The 17,142-nt window shown below is 35.8% G+C and overlaps 2 protein-coding genes across 2 annotated transcripts; both read right to left on the bottom strand.

Annotated features, from left to right (window-relative positions):
- Positions 1–7,155: 7,155 nt before the first annotated feature.
- Positions 7,156–7,925, bottom strand: LOC131624409 (uncharacterized). Its single transcript, XM_058895352.1, has 3 exons — positions 7,607–7,925; positions 7,409–7,512; positions 7,156–7,303 (listed from the first exon to the last, which is right to left on the bottom strand). Exons 1-3 carry the CDS (start codon positions 7,898–7,900, stop codon positions 7,288–7,290), a joined length of 414 nt encoding a protein of 137 aa, XP_058751335.1. The 5' UTR covers positions 7,901–7,925; the 3' UTR covers positions 7,156–7,287.
- Positions 7,926–15,592: 7,667 nt separating this feature from the next.
- LOC131624413 (uncharacterized) lies at positions 15,593–16,374 on the bottom strand. The gene is made up of 3 exons (XM_058895354.1): positions 16,056–16,374; positions 15,858–15,961; positions 15,593–15,752 (listed from the first exon to the last, which is right to left on the bottom strand). The coding sequence occupies exons 1-3, from the start codon at positions 16,347–16,349 to the stop codon at positions 15,737–15,739; spliced, it is 414 nt and encodes a 137-aa protein (XP_058751337.1). The 5' UTR covers positions 16,350–16,374; the 3' UTR covers positions 15,593–15,736.
- Positions 16,375–17,142: the final 768 nt, after the last annotated feature.

The following is a 17,142-nucleotide window of genomic DNA, read 5'->3' as shown; positions in this document are numbered from 1 at the left end:
AATATGCACTAAATTTGCATATATATATATATATATATATATATATATATATATATATATATATATATATATATATATATATATATATATATATATATATATATATATATATATATATATGTATGTATGAAGTTAGAATGAAAATCTAACCCATTGCCATATTAAATGGTAAAAAACAACTTTTATGTATTTTTGTTGGCCATAAATGCACGGACAAAGTACTCTTTGACTTCATCTAGTTTTTGCTCGATTAATAGTGTGTTGAAACTGTTAGGAGATAAGAAACAGAATCTTTGTTCCAATTGATGCAGGTAGATCAACTTGTCATACAAGAACCTTAAATAAAAACATCATTAACATTAATACTATTCATTGAAATGAGGAAATAAATTGTTAAATTAATCAAGTAAAGTTGATCAGAGTATACCTGATGTATGTATCGATAACACTGAGGCCTAATTGTCATTTCAACATACGGCCCAATCTCATTGTCATTGTGCAGAATATACAAACGCATTTGATCCCATTCAGTCCTTGATATTGTCACAATTTTATTTCCAATTAACTTTTTTCCTTCCTTTCTTTCGAAAATATGAGATCTTTGGGTAGTCCAATGGAATGAACATTGGACATATATTCAGTACAAAACTCAACTGCTTCTTCAACAATGTATCGTTCAATAATACAACCCTCTGGCCGACTTCGGTTTTTCACATACCCTTTTAATATTTTCGTATAACGCTCAACAGGGTACATCCATCTCATATGAGCTGGTCCACACAATTGTGTGTCTTTTACTAGATGAACAACAAGATGTATCATAATGTCAACAATGAGGGAGGAAAATACCTTTCAAGCTCACATAAAGTAATAACTATTTATTTTTGCAATATTGGTAAGATCTCAGGATTGACACCTTACTACAAATTTACATGAAGAAAAAACACAATTTAGTTATGGCGCTTCTTACTTTTTATAGCAAAATAGAACGTATACCTATTGGTAGAAAGTTCTCCATTATAACATGGAAATCATGTGTCTTTAAACTCTTTAACTTGAGGTCTTTCATAGACACAAGTCTTCTAATATCTGAATAGTAACCTTCTGGAACTTTAACTTCACTTAGAAACTTATACAATATTTTTCTCCTTTCTAGATAGAGTATAAGCAGCAGTTGGTAGATATGTTCATCTTCCTTTCATCAATGGTCCTAATTCAGTTCGTATTCCCATATTTACCAAGTCCTTTCTTGCTTTAAGACCATCCTTAGACTTTCCTTTTATATTGAGTAACGTACCAAAAACACTTTCAAATACATTTTTCTCAATATGCATAACATCAAGAAAATGTCTTACATACAAAGATTTCCAATATGGAAATTAAAATGAATCGACCCCTTCTTCCACCCTCCTTTTGACAATCGTATGTGCAAAAGGCTTGCCAAACTGAGTATTCACATCTTTCACCTTTTCAAAAATTTGGTCACCTATCAATGCAAGTGGAGCTCTACGTTGTTCGATATCTCCATTGAATGCTTTTCTCAATCCACAGTAGTGATGTTTAGAATGTAAGAATCTACTATAACCGATAAAGACATTCTTCTGACAAAATTCCAATCGTGTCGTATCGGTTCCATCTTCACAAACAAGACACGCATATTGACCTTTAATGATATACCCTGATAGATTTTCATATGCTGGAAAATCATTAATTGTGCCATATAAAATCGCCCTCAAATTAAAACTTTATTTCCTTTATCCATCATAAATCTCCACACCGTTCTCCGACAAAATGTTTAAGTCTTCGATTAAAGGTGTCAAGTATATGTCTATGTGATTCCCTGATTGTTTAGGCCCATAAATTAACATAGATAACATCATGTACTTATGCTACATACATAGCCATAGAGGTAGGTTATAAATCATAATAATCACATGCCAAGTGGTATGTGAGATACTTTGAAGACCATTCGGGTTCATTCCATCAGTAGATAATGCCAAGCAAAAGTTTCTTGCTTCTTCTCCAAAATTAGGATAATTATTATCAATTTTCGACCACCATGGTGAATCTTCCGGATGTCTAAACTTTCCATCAATAACTCTTTCATCTGCATGCCAAGTCAAGTGTCTTGCATCGGTTTCACTACGAAACATGTGTCTAAATCTTAGAATTATAGGAAAATACCATAAGAATTTTATTGGAGACAATTTTTTCTTATATCGAGATAAACCGCATTAAGGGCACTCATTTAGTGATGCATATTCGTTTCGAAACAAAACACAATCATTTGGACAAGCATATATATTGAGTAAAGCCATCCTTAAACTTTCCTTTTATATTGAGTAAAGTACCAATAACACTTTCAAATACATTTTTTTTCAATATGCATAACATCAAAAAAATGTCTTACATACAAAGATTTCCAATATGGCAATTAAAAAAAATCGACCTATTCTTCCACCCACCTTTGACAACCGTATGTGTAAATCATTCATAGATGACCTACAATATTTTGCAATCTTTTATGACCTTCTACTCAAAATTAACTCTTGAAACTTGAAAGTGATTTGAAGTAGACTCACTCAAGATTATTTTGCAAAAAGAGTGGGCTCAAAATGATAAAAATTGAGGAAGTTATTAACTTTTGAAGTGGACACAAAATTCTTTTGGATTTCAAGGAGGACCTATAATGTCTTCACATCTTTGATGGCTTTATTCCCAAAATCATCTCTTGTTTTGTGAAGAGAAGTTATTGATGATGTCAAGGAGATTCGTTTTCAAAAACAAGCACTAAAAAATGTTGAAAATTGAGAGATTTATTATCTTTTGATCATAGAACAAAGAACTTGCCAAATTAGGTCAAACACCTTGAATAAACTTTGAATCTTTTGAACTTTGCTTGCACTATAAGGCATGATGAAGTACATAAGACCTTGAAATTATGTTATCTTGAAGGAAACTTGATGATGAGGCTCATAGCTTGATGAAACTTGTTGAAGAAGACATGGAAATAAACACATTAACCTATGGAGTTTCTTAATGAGTAAAGCCAAATGATCTCAAGATGAACTTGATCAAATGAAGTTAAAAGATGCTCAAGACACAACACTTTGATGATAGGAGTGTCTCTTTGAAGTTTAAAACCATTGAGCTTCCATGAATGGCCAGGTACTTAAGAGTTGATCCTTAAAACCCTAATTTAGGAGAGCATTTCAAGTGAGAGCATTTTATAATGAGAGATGAGAGGAACAAATATCAACAATTTAATTAATCAAGAGAGAGAAATTAATAGCCATATTAATATATTAACATTCTCTCTCTTGATTAACATGCTCCCTATATATAACTTGGACGCTTATCTTCATCTTATAAAGGCAATGGACCTAAGAATTGTTGGTTAAGCCCATAAAACACTTATAATAAAACAAATATTTTCCTAACTAATAGAGGGAAAAAGGGACCTTGAAGAAAATACATATTATCAATTTTGTTGGTTGTGACCAGAGAGGATCACATAATAGCATGATTTATGATGATCGTACGAGAATTCTAAAAAAACTTAAATACTATGATTAGTGTTTTTCATTCAGTTTGCTTCATGATACCTCAAAAGTGATTTGTGTAGTCATTATATTTGTTGCATTATAACTTACACTTGCATATTGTTTTGAGGCATCCATTTTGTAATATCTAATTGTGTCATGTCTATTTATAATACTAATTTGTTTCTTTAAAAATGCTGACAAAACATTTTTATGATAACACAACTGGACCTGAAGGAAAATCCTATGATGTTGAATTAAGTTGACATATATATAACAATAATCAATAGTGGGATGAGATTTTGAACGAGTTAAGAATGGTTGTGTTTATTTAATCTGCCATTGATAGTTTTAAGTTCGGTGTTGGTGGTCCTTCAGACTTGAGCTCTAGCTTGATCCTTCCTAGAGTTGCAGTTCTTAGAGGACGGTTTTTCAAGAGATGACTTTTTTTTTTGTGCTATTGTCGCTTTGTCTCCCTTTATTTGTGTTTGATTGGTTTCTCTGCAGTAGCTTTTGTTACATCTTGTGCCAATTGTATGCTCTTTTGCACTTTGTTTAGGTTTTTTTACTCATTATTTTAATATATTATTTTTCTTTTAAAGAAGGTAGCAATAATATTTTTTTATTATAACAAGATAAGTAATAACTTTTGTACCATATATAAGTGCAACTAATCATAGAAATAAAATAAAAATATATTTATCATTTCAATTGACCTATTGGTTTAACCGATTTTATAATATAAGTGCTTTGTATTAAAAGATACTCGCATAAATATAAAAAGGGAAAAGAATATATAGAAAATCTATTCATTCATCCATGCATGTCTCTTGATTATTCTTTTCTCAAATATTGAGCTCACCTCTTCATTCTCTTTATTAGGCACCTCTATGACATGTAGTTAAGCTTCACTTAATGGGATTGTATCAATATAAGTTTCATCTTGAATATGATTTTTCATATTAAGTGGTAATTGATTTGTTTCGAACATTGTTTGTTGTTGTTTTGGATGCATGGGATATGTTCCAGGAATTCTTGAAGGGTGTCTATACTAGAGTTTTCATTTAGAGGGATATAAAGTGTATCTTCAACATCCATTATGCCTAGAACATCCAAAAGTATTATTTTTTTACTCCATTGGTGTTAATTTTTGTATGATCTTGTTATGGTTCCGTTAGTCTAAATTCGATTTTTTTTCACTAAAAATAATAACAAACTAGTAATAAACTGCTACATACATACATGTACTATTTTGTTGTACATATTTATTCACAAAATTGAAAATTAATTAGGTTGAAAATTAATTGGACGTACATGTATTCATTAAGGATGGTGATGCTTAGACTGTAAAATAATTCAACAATGGCTGAAATGATTTCATGAATGCATGCGATTTTGAAAAACCTTGGAAACTAAATATCATGAAAAAAGGGATTGGAATCCGATTGAATTGCCGGCCAGTTCAGATATTTATTGATGTGTTGCACATGAAAATGATTTTTACTATAGAGGGCTAATTGGGGAGTATCTTCGCAAAAAAGGAAGCATGAGAACAATTTTAGGAAGCATGAAAACCTTAACAAAATGCAGTGTAAGTATAATAAGAATACAATGTACTTAAGTAGGATGCTAGAGGAGAAATACAAGCTTCACAGAAATTTTGTTGAGAGTCGAGGAGTATGCAACATAAAGCTCGTGGAGAAGTACGGAAGATCTGGGAAGAAGAAGAAGAAAAATTGAGTAAAGAGTTGGATGAGAAAATGCGGAAGCTTGAATCTAGGAGGAGAGATCTAAATAAACACGAGATTTAATTGATCAAGAGATGCAGAAACTAGAAGGACCTGTATTGTATTGGCTCATATCTCTCAAATGAAGCATTTTTGGACTTGGCTTGTGAGAGACAAAGTTGTAGAGAAATTAATTTCCTTCAAATTGAGATTTGAATGGAAAATTTCTGATGTTCCATGTGAAAGTTATGGCTGGTCAACGTTCAGTTGACTTTTAAGTCAAAAACCCTAATTTAGAAACTTTAGGTTTTGTTGATTTCTGAACTTTCCTTGATGAATCATGATCAACCCTTGATCAAATGATGAATCTAACATTAAAATGTTGATCTTGACCAAAAATAAAAAATTTTGACTGTACTTTGACCACTGTTGACTTTTAGGTCAAACTAGTCGGCTGTTGTCTTTCTGAGCTTTTAGCTGAGCAATCTTGTGAATCAGAGCTTGAAACTTGGTGTTGCACCCCAAAATTTGCCCATCTAATTATTCTTAATTGACTTACACATCTCATTCATTTACATCTTAGGTCATCAATAAAATCATGCATTTTATCAATAAGTGGGAAATGAGAGTAAGGATCATGGATGTAAGGATTCATTTGGAGCTCTTTGCAAATATTCACGTATTTGAAGTCATCGTCTGAACAAGATGTGTTGTGATATTCTGACTATATCGTCCCTATTCTGCCTTTCATCAATTCAAGGGGATTCCTAAAGTTGATTAAGATACAGAAAGTGACTCATGGTTTGTGAAATAGAATGATGAGTTTATTTATCTTCTGATACATCAAGTCAAGGTCTTATGCATATTAAAGTTGCTTAGAGGACGAATTATTATGAATTTAAGATTCAATTAGGAGTGTTCTAATTATTATGGAACGATGTCAAAATTACAAGTTCTGTTACCAAATGTCTGTTACCAAATGTCTCCATTACAACAATACAATTCCATTACAAAGAGAGTACAAAGAAGACTACACAAAGATATGCTTCAAACCAAGACGACATGATTTCATAAAGCCTATTACTTCTAAACCCTTTGCCATAAACTTTCAAATGACCTTCTCCTCCAAACTTCACACTGCCATCTTACTGCCAACGCCATGTTCCAGCCTTTTCCAAATCCTACAAAAGAAAAAAGAAGCATTTCAATTTGAATTCCAAACCATACAAAATTCAAGGCATTTGGCATTATGTTGAAAACAGTTTGATCAGCAGCATACACAAAAAATAAGTTCGCATCACTTATCATTAAGAGCAAGGCTCAGAAACTTGCAGCATCCAAACACTTGAAAACCTGCATTAACTACACATTCAGATCAGCTCTGCATCCAAAAGCCATAACAGAACTTTCCTAAACCAATTTCAGTTTAACCTCCTATTTGAGTCAGTTCATTTTAACTACCTCTAACCAATTTTTATAACAGAAAAGAGCAGTTTGTAACATACTATTTCTAACCACTTAGCAGTTTTAACAGTTATGATAGATCCAACAGAAATTAGTTACAAACCACATAACAACCCTAACAACCTCATAACAGATTCAGTTACAAACTAACTTCTACTAACATGTAACTCACCTTTTCTAATCTCTAACCAACTGACATATAACCTCCAACAGAATCAGTTAAAGGACTCTAACAGAATTTAACTGAAACTGTTAACAGAAAATTCAGAGAATGGAGCTAACCTTCAAAATCCGATTGGCTGCATATCTATATAACAGGGATTCTCTTCATTCTTCAGCTTCTTCTCTGCCTTCACTCTACTTCTTCACCCCATAACCATTCACTCTCCAGAATTCTCTTCACCTCATCTTGAATTCTCCACAGATCTTCTTCCCCCATCTTCATCATTTTGTCAGCTTTCCTCTACCATTTTCTCACCTTCAACCGTTCATCATCTTCATCTCTTCTCCCTGCTCCACCATTTTTCTGATCACCTTCAATCAAACACCAATAATTATCCATTCTCCACTCTGCAAAACAATCATCAAGATTCATCATCACAATCACAAAATCCATCAGAACAAAATCATCACGACAAAAAACGCAGCAAGAAGTTGAAAGGAGAGGGTAATAACCTGTAACACACTTCAGAGGCATTCTTCATCTTCATCAAATCATCATCTCCAACTTCAATCAACAATCTGCAGAATTCATCACCAACAAAACTCTTCATACGCGCCTATCGTCATCATCACGAACAACAACGCAACAACGCATCAGAAAACGCAGAAAGAAGAATATCAGTTCGAACACTCCGAATCGACATCACATACCCCGTCGCGAAGGAGTTTCTGAACTTCATTCGTCTTTGTCACGATGGATGAATCGCCGGTCTCCGAGCTTGTTTGATTGTTAGCAACGTATATGAGAGAGATCGAGAGATTCAAATCGAAGACGGACTGAATGAGAGTTCGAACCGAGAGATAACTGAGCTCGGAGAAGAAGAGCGTGAGCAGAATGGGGAACGAAGACAATCGTGTTGTGGTCATCACGACGGCGCTGCGGTTGTTTCCGGCGAGGAAGATTCGAGGGATTGCATCGTTTTCGGCCAAGGAAGAAGAGTGCATATTCGTTTACGAGGTAACCCTAGTTCCCAATTTTATTATTTCTTTTATTTTTAATTAATTTTTGTTACTATTATCATTTGGATTAATTAGTATGTAATATGGATCAAGAAAATAATCTCCCGGGCCAATTCTAGTTCGCACCCCCCTACGGCCCATTGCATCTTTTTGGCCACAAGAGTCAATTGCTATAACAAAAAGAGACTATACTCTGTTGGGCTATTCTGGCTGGGCCATGCGCCCCTGCTACTCACAACACTGATTTAACTTACACCCCCTATTTCCATTAATTTCAATTTAGGTAATTAATTTGTTGTCACTTCTTTTAGTAATAAAATCACTAATTTTTCCACTATCATTTTGAGACTTAAATACATGTTTTGACATATAAAAATAATCAACAAATAAACATTAGTTTAGGCTTTTATTTCATTTCTTTTTGCTTGATCAAATTCTTGTCTTTTTGGCACATAAAAAACCATAAAAATAATAGTATTTTAAATTCGATTTTTGTACTATTTTGCATTGTTCACTTTCATGTCTTGTACCATATTTTCAAGTGTTTATGTTAGCCACTTTACACTAATTTTTGTATCGTTATTTACTTGTAATTTTTACTTGTAATTTCGATCTCCGCTTATGCTTATACTTTCATGCCGCTTTTTGCTCCTAACCATTAGGTAGAAACCATGACAACATTAGGAATTAGAGGTTCCCATCATATTAGGCTAGTTTTCATCTTAGGCTAGTTTTGTTTATTTTCCTTTTCAACTTTAAAACACTTAACAAAGGAAGAGGCGAATCACATTAAAAGTGGGAGAGAAACGAGTGGGATTTATTCCCTAATCTGTTTCTCGAACACTTAGTGAGAGAGAAATGAGTGGGATCCATTCCCTAATCTGTTTCTCGATCACTACAAAGAGAAATGAGTGGGATTCATTCCCTAATCTGTTTCTCGATTATTAGAGAAATGAGTGGGATTCATTCCCTAATCTGTTTCTCTATCCATGTAGAGAAATGAGTGGGATTCATTCCCTAATCTGTTTCTTTGACATCATACATTCTATGTGATTCCACTCGCAGATTAATTCCCCTTAAAAAACACTCAACCAAAAACATCTAAAATATCTAATAAAGGCTCAGACCTAAACAAAGTGATGAAGTGGTGCGAAGCCTTGTATTGGGTTTTGTTCATCATGGAATTACCATAAAAAACACAAACCAATCTTCTCTCTTTTCTCTCTTGCCTCCGAGGCATTCTTTCTCTTGCCTTCAGGGCATTCTTTCTCCTAATCGGACACGTTATTTCCGCTCCATTCCCAGCTTAAGACTCCAGAGGTCGAGCAGCGGAGTGCGAATGTAACGTCGTTCACTAAAAAACACAAAACAAATAAAAACTAAAGAGCCGAACTACGGCGCTCTGATTCCTGAAAAGGATACGTAGGCATTAGGTCGCGGGGCCTAAGCGAGCACAACTATTTATAAACCTTATTTTCCCCGTGTTTCTTTTTTTCCATGTGCATGCATTCCCTTAGTAATTAAGCTTAGATTTATACACCCTTAGAATAGAACAAACATAAGTGGATCCTGTGGAGTACCACAGACGTGAGGGGTGCTAATACCTTCCCCTTGCGTAACCGACTCCCGTACCCTATCTCTGGTCGCAAGACCTTCTCTTATCCTTATTCTAGGTTTTCTGATATTCCTTTCCCTTATGGGATAAATATATTGGTGGCGACTCTGTTGTTCATTTTTTCGCGAGCGTGCGACAGCTGGCGACTCTGCTGGGGACCTAGCTTAGTCGATCCTAGCTTGTGTTTGCTTTCTTTTCTTTGGGTGTTCATTTATTGATTTATTGTTTTATTGCTTTACTGCTTTATTGCTTTATTTCTTTATTGCTTTATTTCTTTATGCATTGCATATCATGACTATTTATTGCTCGCATATCATGTTTATTTTCTCGCATTCTGGACTATATTATGGGTCCCCGTGGGGGCCGCATATTTTCTCTGTTTGCAGGTTGGGTGGGTTGTTTCTATGAGGTAAAAGGCCCAATACCCAGGCCAGAGTGATACTTAGGCTACCTAGGATAGAGTGGATAGTCATGACGCCAACAGAATGTCAGGTTCTGTTGATTGCGATCATGAGACCCACGACCAGTCGAGGTTCAAATGGGATACCATCGTTGGCATGTATTTGCAACGATGATGGTGTCTCAGGAGAACTGTTAACGCTGGCAACCTTTTGACTTACCTTGTATTAGATCCTACCTGTGAGAGGGGTTGGGAAATTTTGTTTTGCAGGAAAACACGCCTTCATCCCACCCTATGCCCATTCAGACTATCTATCATAATCAACGTCGAACCTCTGAATCTGGAGGGTTCGACCTTATGTGACTTATGCAAAGGTTATCTATCCTGAATCAACGTCGAACCTCTGAATCTGGAGGGTTCGACCATCTTTGACTTATACAGAAGTTCTACATCAATTATCTATCAGAATCAACGTCGAACCTCTGAATCTGGAGGGTTCGACCATCTTTGACTTATGCACCGCCTAGTTATCAAGAATGCAACGTCGAACCTCTGAATCTAGAGTATTCGACCATATCTTATTGACCATGAGAAGTTATTATCACAAGAGGCCTTGATCCTTGATCCTGATTTATGCTGCATTTGCATCATCATTAACATTTTTGCATTCATGCATATGCATCCATGGTTACCAAGACTCTTACACTCTCCCTCTCCATCAGATCAGACAAGACAATTCCTCGACACTGATATTTGACATGAGACAACAGACAAAGAATCATGGGTAATTGCAAACAAAACCAAGCTACTATCAGAAAACCCCATGTCTCCTCATGGGGCACCTTCCACCAATGGAGCCTAAAGACTTTGTGTTTGTCAGAGAATATTTCATTTACATCATAATAAGACCAATCTTGCAATTGTTTAGATTTCTCAAACATTTTTCAATTGTATTACTTTTGTTGTTATCAAGTACTTCTCATTGTAAGAAATTCATTCTGTTTGAATAAAAAATAATAATAATGCAATATACATGTTTTTCTCAAATCATTTCATCTTTGTCATTATGTTCATTGATATTCAACTCATTTGTCTTAAGCAACTAAAAAAGGAGAATGATGAAAAATCAAAAACACATGAATCACTAATTGTATGCTTTTGGAACAAGATCCTGCTGATGATGTACAGGCGTTGTTTCAATTCCTAAACACCGGAGTTATAAGGGAGTGAAACCCTCGTCAACCCTTTTGAGCCTAAGGAGTAGTAGTTTCTTTTCAAAAATACAAAACCCTCAATCTTAACCAGGGGCAGGGTAGTCTTCAGTTAGTGCGACCGAGCGCTCAACTGTCAGGTATTCCATCAGAGGGTCAATTACATCTCATCCCTCACAACGAAAGAAGAAGAGCACTATCCACAATGGAAGTCTCTCATTCACTAAGAAGAAGGCAGTCACAACCTTTTCAACAAGTCAATCACAAAAGTCATACAACTTGTTCCCGAATGGGACAAAAGAGAATGAAAAGAAAGTTATGAATCGTGAAAAAAAAAAAGAAAGAAACAATAGCCCGCTAAGTCAAAAAGAAAAGAAAAGCTTTGAAGCAAATGACTTAGGCAAAAAATTAGGGCATATCCCGCTGGACAACGGAAACCAAATTCAAAAGAAACTTCTTGTCCAGGCAAAAGTTAGGGAAAGCAAAAGGCAAAAGCAAAAGAAAAATCCTCCAAGGGACAAGTTGTTATAATCATCAATGAAAGCACCAAAGAGTGACTGCCACCTTCATCAAAGCCACAAAGGATCCTCATCCATCACCACCCTTCCTGAAAGGCGAATACTCGTGTCGAACTAACTGAACGTAGGACTGGAGAACATCACGAAGAGGGGTGGGTTAAGTAGAACTTGAGCCTTTATCCTTTGTTTCTCAAACCGTGAACCCGGCCACGTTACAACCCTCAAAAGTCCTAATTGAAGCAGGGTTCGTTCCGAAAGCATACAAACTGTAAAATCATGTCAAACTGACTCCTAATGTTGCTGTGTCATTTGTGTTAGTATCAGTACAACATTTTGACAAATAAAACTTTTCCTTTGAGATTAACATGTGCATTGCATTCTCATTATCCTTTTCAAAACAGAATGGTCTCCAACTAGAAAGTAAGTACTTGATACCAAGGAAAGTTCAACATTGAAACTCTATCGAGTAATCTTACAAGGGCAAAGGTTGGCCATCCACAAAGCAAATACCTCAAGCATCCATTAGGTGGAAGAGTTCCTTTCAATCTGGGGCATTCATTCATTCCTTGATCTACACTGGGGCCGACCATTACAAATCTCCATGATTCAAACATTATCAAAGTTCTATCTCAAGGGATCATACAAGCTGGGGCAAGCTAGTGACAACTCTTTCTTCCATCCCCAAGCAAAGTGTCAGATATCAAGACAAGTGTCGAGGAGTCAAACTAAACACCTCACCTTCACAAGTGTTGTCCTTCAAGCAATAACCTTCCACAAGGGCATACTCCATCCACTCCTTATATCATGGAAACAATCACTCCATTCATAATCATACATACATCATGCATATCATTGCATTCTCATTATCCTTCCACCCGCATGATCCAATCATCCACAAATCAGGAGCATCCACCCTATCATGAGTCAAGCAGAGTTCAGAACTCCGCCCAATCTATTCCATACAAAGCAGAAATCCTGATCAATCAGTACACTGCATATAGAATCCATAGCATTGCATCTCCAGAAGTGCATAAATAAATCATACATTGCATATGAAGCATAAGCCAAGTTACTCATCAGATGAGGTCCCTACAAGCAATCGATTGATATTCCACTGGATCACTCAGAGTTACCACTGCGGTGTCATCTCCTAAAGTCAATCATGTTCATCTTTCTTCAACCCAGAGTTGATGTTTTTGTGTTCAACCCAGAGTTGACTTTCCCTCCATCTTTTAACCCCGAGTTAATTATCTTTTCCCACTCAACCTAGAGTTGATGGTTATCTTTTATTCAACCCAGAGTTGATCCTTCTTTTTCCCTCTCACCCAGAGTTGACGGATATGTTTTCTCCTTTACCACTCAACCCAGAGTTGACGGTTACCTTTTGTCATTTTCCCCTCAACCCAGAGTTGATGGTTATCTTTTATTCAATCCAGAATTGATTTCTCTTTCCCACTCACCCAGAGTTGACGGTCTTCCTTTATTCAACCCAGAGTTGACCCTTACCTTTTCCCCACTCACCCAGAGTTGACGGTCACCTTTTATTCAACCCAGAGTTGATGTTTGTCTTTTATTCAACCCAGAGTTGATGCTTATCCTTTTTCCACTCAACCCAGAGTTGACGGTTACCTTCTTTCTTTCCCACTCAACCCAGAGTTGACGGTTATCCTTTGTTCAATCCAGAATTGATTATTTCTTTTTCAACCCAGAGTTGAAGGTCATCCTTGTTTCTCTTTTCTCACTCAACCCAGAGTTGACAATTATCTTTCCCCTTTTCCCACTCAACCCAGAGTTGACGGTTATCTTTTCTCTTTTCACACTCAACCCAGAGTTGACGGTTATCCTTTGTTCAATCCAGAATTGATTATCTTTCTTTCCCACTCACCCAGAGTTGACGGTCACCTTTTATTCAACCCAGAGTTGATGTTTATCTCTTTTCCACTCAACCCAGAGTTGACAGTTATCTTTTATTCAACCCAGAGTTGATCCCTTACCTTTCTTCCCACTCAACCCAGAGTTGATGGTTGTCTTGTTTCTTTTCCCTTTCAACCCAGAGTTGATAGTTATCTTTTACCTCTTCTACTCAACCCAGAGTTGACGGTCTTCTTTCTTGATTTTTTTCTCAACCCAGAGTTGATGGTTTTCTTTCTTTATTTTCTTCTCAACCCAGAGTTGACGATCATCCCTAATTGTTCTTCTTTCCTTTTCTCAACCCAGAGTTGATATCCTCATCTTATCTTCGACCCAGAGTTGATGTTCTTCTTTCCCTTCTCGATCCAGAATCGATGTTTATCTTTTATCTAACCCAGAGTTGACCTCCCCTTTATTCTTCGACCCAGAGTCGACCTACTTTTCTTTTTTCAACCCAGAGTTGATGTTCATTTCATTTCTAACCCAGAGTTAATTTGTTCTAACCTCAGTGGATTTGACACTATTTCTTCCCCAGTGGATCACATCTCTCATAAGGCAAATTTTCAGGTTCTTTTGGTATTTAATCTTCTTCTACCTTGAATGTTCGAAAGGCTAATGCCAATCTCACCATCAGGTTAAAGATGATTAAATAGGGGCAGCTGTTGCACCCCAAAATTTGCCCATCTAATTATTCTTAATTGACTTACACATCTCATTCATTTACATCTTAGGTCATCAATAAAATCATGCATTTTATCAATAAGTGGGAAATGAGAGTAAGGATCATGGATGTAAGGATTCATTTGGAGCTCTTTGCAAATATTCACGTATTTGAAGTCATCGTCTGAACAAGATGTGTTGTGATATTCTGACTATATCGTCCCTATTCTGCCTTTCATCAATTCAAGGGGATTCCTAAAGTTGATTAAGATACAGAAAGTGACTCATGGTTTGTGAAATAGAATGATGAGTTTATTTATCTTCTGATACATCAAGTCAAGGTCTTATGCATATTAAAGTTGCTTAGAGGACGAATTATTATGAATTTAAGATTCAATTAGGAGTGTTCTAATTATTATGGAACGATGTCAAAATTACAAGTTCTGTTACCAAATGTCTGTTACCAAATGTCTCCATTACAACAATACAATTCCATTACAAAGAGAGTACAAAGAAGACTACACAAAGATATGCTTCAAACCAAGACGACATGATTTCATAAAGCCTATTACTTCTAAACCCTTTGCCATAAACTTTCAAATGACCTTCTCCTCCAAACTTCACACTGCCATCTTACTGCCAACGCCATGTTCCAGCCTTTTCCAAATCCTACAAAAGAAAAAAGAAGCATTTCAATTTGAATTCCAAACCATACAAAATTCAAGGCATTTGGCATTATGTTGAAAACAGTTTGATCAGCAGCATACACAAAAAATAAGTTCGCATCACTTATCATTAAGAGCAAGGCTCAGAAACTTGCAGCATCCAAACACTTGAAAACCTGCATTAACTACACATTCAGATCAGCTCTGCATCCAAAAGCCATAACAGAACTTTCCTAAACCAATTTCAGTTTAACCTCCTATTTGAGTCAGTTCATTTTAACTACCTCTAACCAATTTTTATAACAGAAAAGAGCAGTTTGTAACATACTATTTCTAACCACTTAGCAGTTTTAACAGTTATGATAGATCCAACAGAAATTAGTTACAAACCACATAACAACCCTAACAACCTCATAACAGATTCAGTTACAAACTAACTTCTACTAACATGTAACTCACCTTTTCTAATCTCTAACCAACTGACATATAACCTCCAACAGAATCAGTTAAAGGACTCTAACAGAATTTAACTGAAACTGTTAACAGAAAATTCAGAGAATGGAGCTAACCTTCAAAATCCGATTGGCTGCATATCTATATAACAGGGATTCTCTTCATTCTTCAGCTTCTTCTCTGCCTTCACTCTACTTCTTCACCCCATAACCATTCACTCTCCAGAATTCTCTTCACCTCATCTTCAATTCTCCACAGATCTTCTTCCCCCATCTTCATCATTTTGTCAGCTTTCCTCTACCATTTTCTCACCTTCAACCGTTCATCATCTTCATCTCTTCTCCCTGCTCCACCATTTTTCTGATCACCTTCAATCAAACACCAATAATTATCCATTCTCCACTCTGCAAAACAATCATCAAGATTCATCATCACAATCACAAAATCCATCAGAACAAAATCATCACGACAAAAAACGCAGCAAGAAGTTGAAAGGAGAGGGTAATAACCTGTAACACACTTCAGAGGCATTCTTCATCTTCATCAAATCATCATCTCCAACTTCAATCAACAATCTGCAGAATTCATCACCAACAAAACTCTTCATACGCGCCTATCGTCATCATCACGAACAACAACGCAACAACGCATCAGAAAACGCAGAAAGAAGAATATCAGTTCGAACACTCCGAATCGACATCACATACCCCGTCGCGAAGGAGTTTCTGAACTTCATTCGTCTTTGTCACGATGGATGAATCGCCGGTCTCCGAGCTTGTTTGATTGTTAGCAACGTATATGAGAGAGATCGAGAGATTCAAATCGAAGACGGACTGAATGAGAGTTCGAACCGAGAGATAACTGAGCTCGGAGAAGAAGAGCGTGAGCAGAATGGGGAACGAAGACAATCGTGTTGTGGTCATCACGACGGCGCTGCGGTTGTTTCCGGCGAGGAAGATTCGAGGGATTGCATCGTTTTCGGCCAAGGAAGAAGAGTGCATATTCGTTTACGAGGTAACCCTAGTTCCCAATTTTATTATTTCTTTTATTTTTAATTAATTTTTGTTACTATTATCATTTGGATTAATTAGTATGTAATATGGATCAAGAAAATAATCTCCCGGGCCAATTCTAGTTCGCACCCCCCTACGGCCCATTGCATCTTTTTGGCCACAAGAGTCAATTGCTATAACAAAAAGAGACTATACTCTGTTGGGCTATTCTGGCTGGGCCATGCGCCCCTGCTACTCACAACACTGATTTAACTTACACCCCCTATTTCCATTAATTTCAATTTAGGTAATTAATTTGTTGTCACTTCTTTTAGTAATAAAATCACTAATTTTTCCACTATCATTTTGAGACTTAAATACATGTTTTGACATATAAAAATAATCAACAAATAAACATTAGTTTAGGCTTTTATTTCATTTCTTTTTGCTTGATCAAATTCTTGTCTTTTTGGCACATAAAAAACCATAAAAATAATAGTATTTTAAATTCGATTTTTGTACTATTTTGCATTGTTCACTTTCATGTCTTGTACCATATTTTCAAGTGTTTATGTTAGCCACTTTACACTAATTTTTGTATCGTTATTTACTTGTAATTTTTACTTGTAATTTCGATCTCCGCTTATGCTTATACTTTCATGCCGCTTTTTGCTCCTAACCATTAGGTAGAAACCATGACAACATTAGGAATTAGAGGTTCCCATCATATTAGGCTAGTTTTCATCTTAGGCTAGTTTTGTTTATTTTCCTTTTCAACTTTAAAACACTTAACAAAGGAAGA

The sequence above is a fragment of the Vicia villosa genome, unplaced genomic scaffold (assembly GCF_029867415.1).
Source record: "Vicia villosa cultivar HV-30 ecotype Madison, WI unplaced genomic scaffold, Vvil1.0 ctg.000121F_1_1, whole genome shotgun sequence".
Taxonomy (NCBI): Eukaryota; Viridiplantae; Streptophyta; class Magnoliopsida; order Fabales; family Fabaceae; genus Vicia; species Vicia villosa.
Note: the sequence above shows the minus strand (reverse complement) of the source record. Positions and strands in the feature narration are given on the sequence as shown.

Bases quoted from the DNA above. Each gene is read 5' to 3' on its own strand.
- LOC131624409 (XM_058895352.1), bottom strand. From the start codon at position 7,900: ATGCACTCTTCTTCCTTGGCCGAAAACGATGCAATCCCTCGAATCTTC. The intron at 7,513-7,606 runs GTATGTGATGTC...TGATGACGATAG, and splicing joins AGAAACTCCTTCGCGACGGG to GCGCGTATGAAGAGTTTTGT.
- LOC131624413 (XM_058895354.1), bottom strand. From the start codon at position 16,349: ATGCACTCTTCTTCCTTGGCCGAAAACGATGCAATCCCTCGAATCTTC. The intron at 15,962-16,055 runs GTATGTGATGTC...TGATGACGATAG, and splicing joins AGAAACTCCTTCGCGACGGG to GCGCGTATGAAGAGTTTTGT.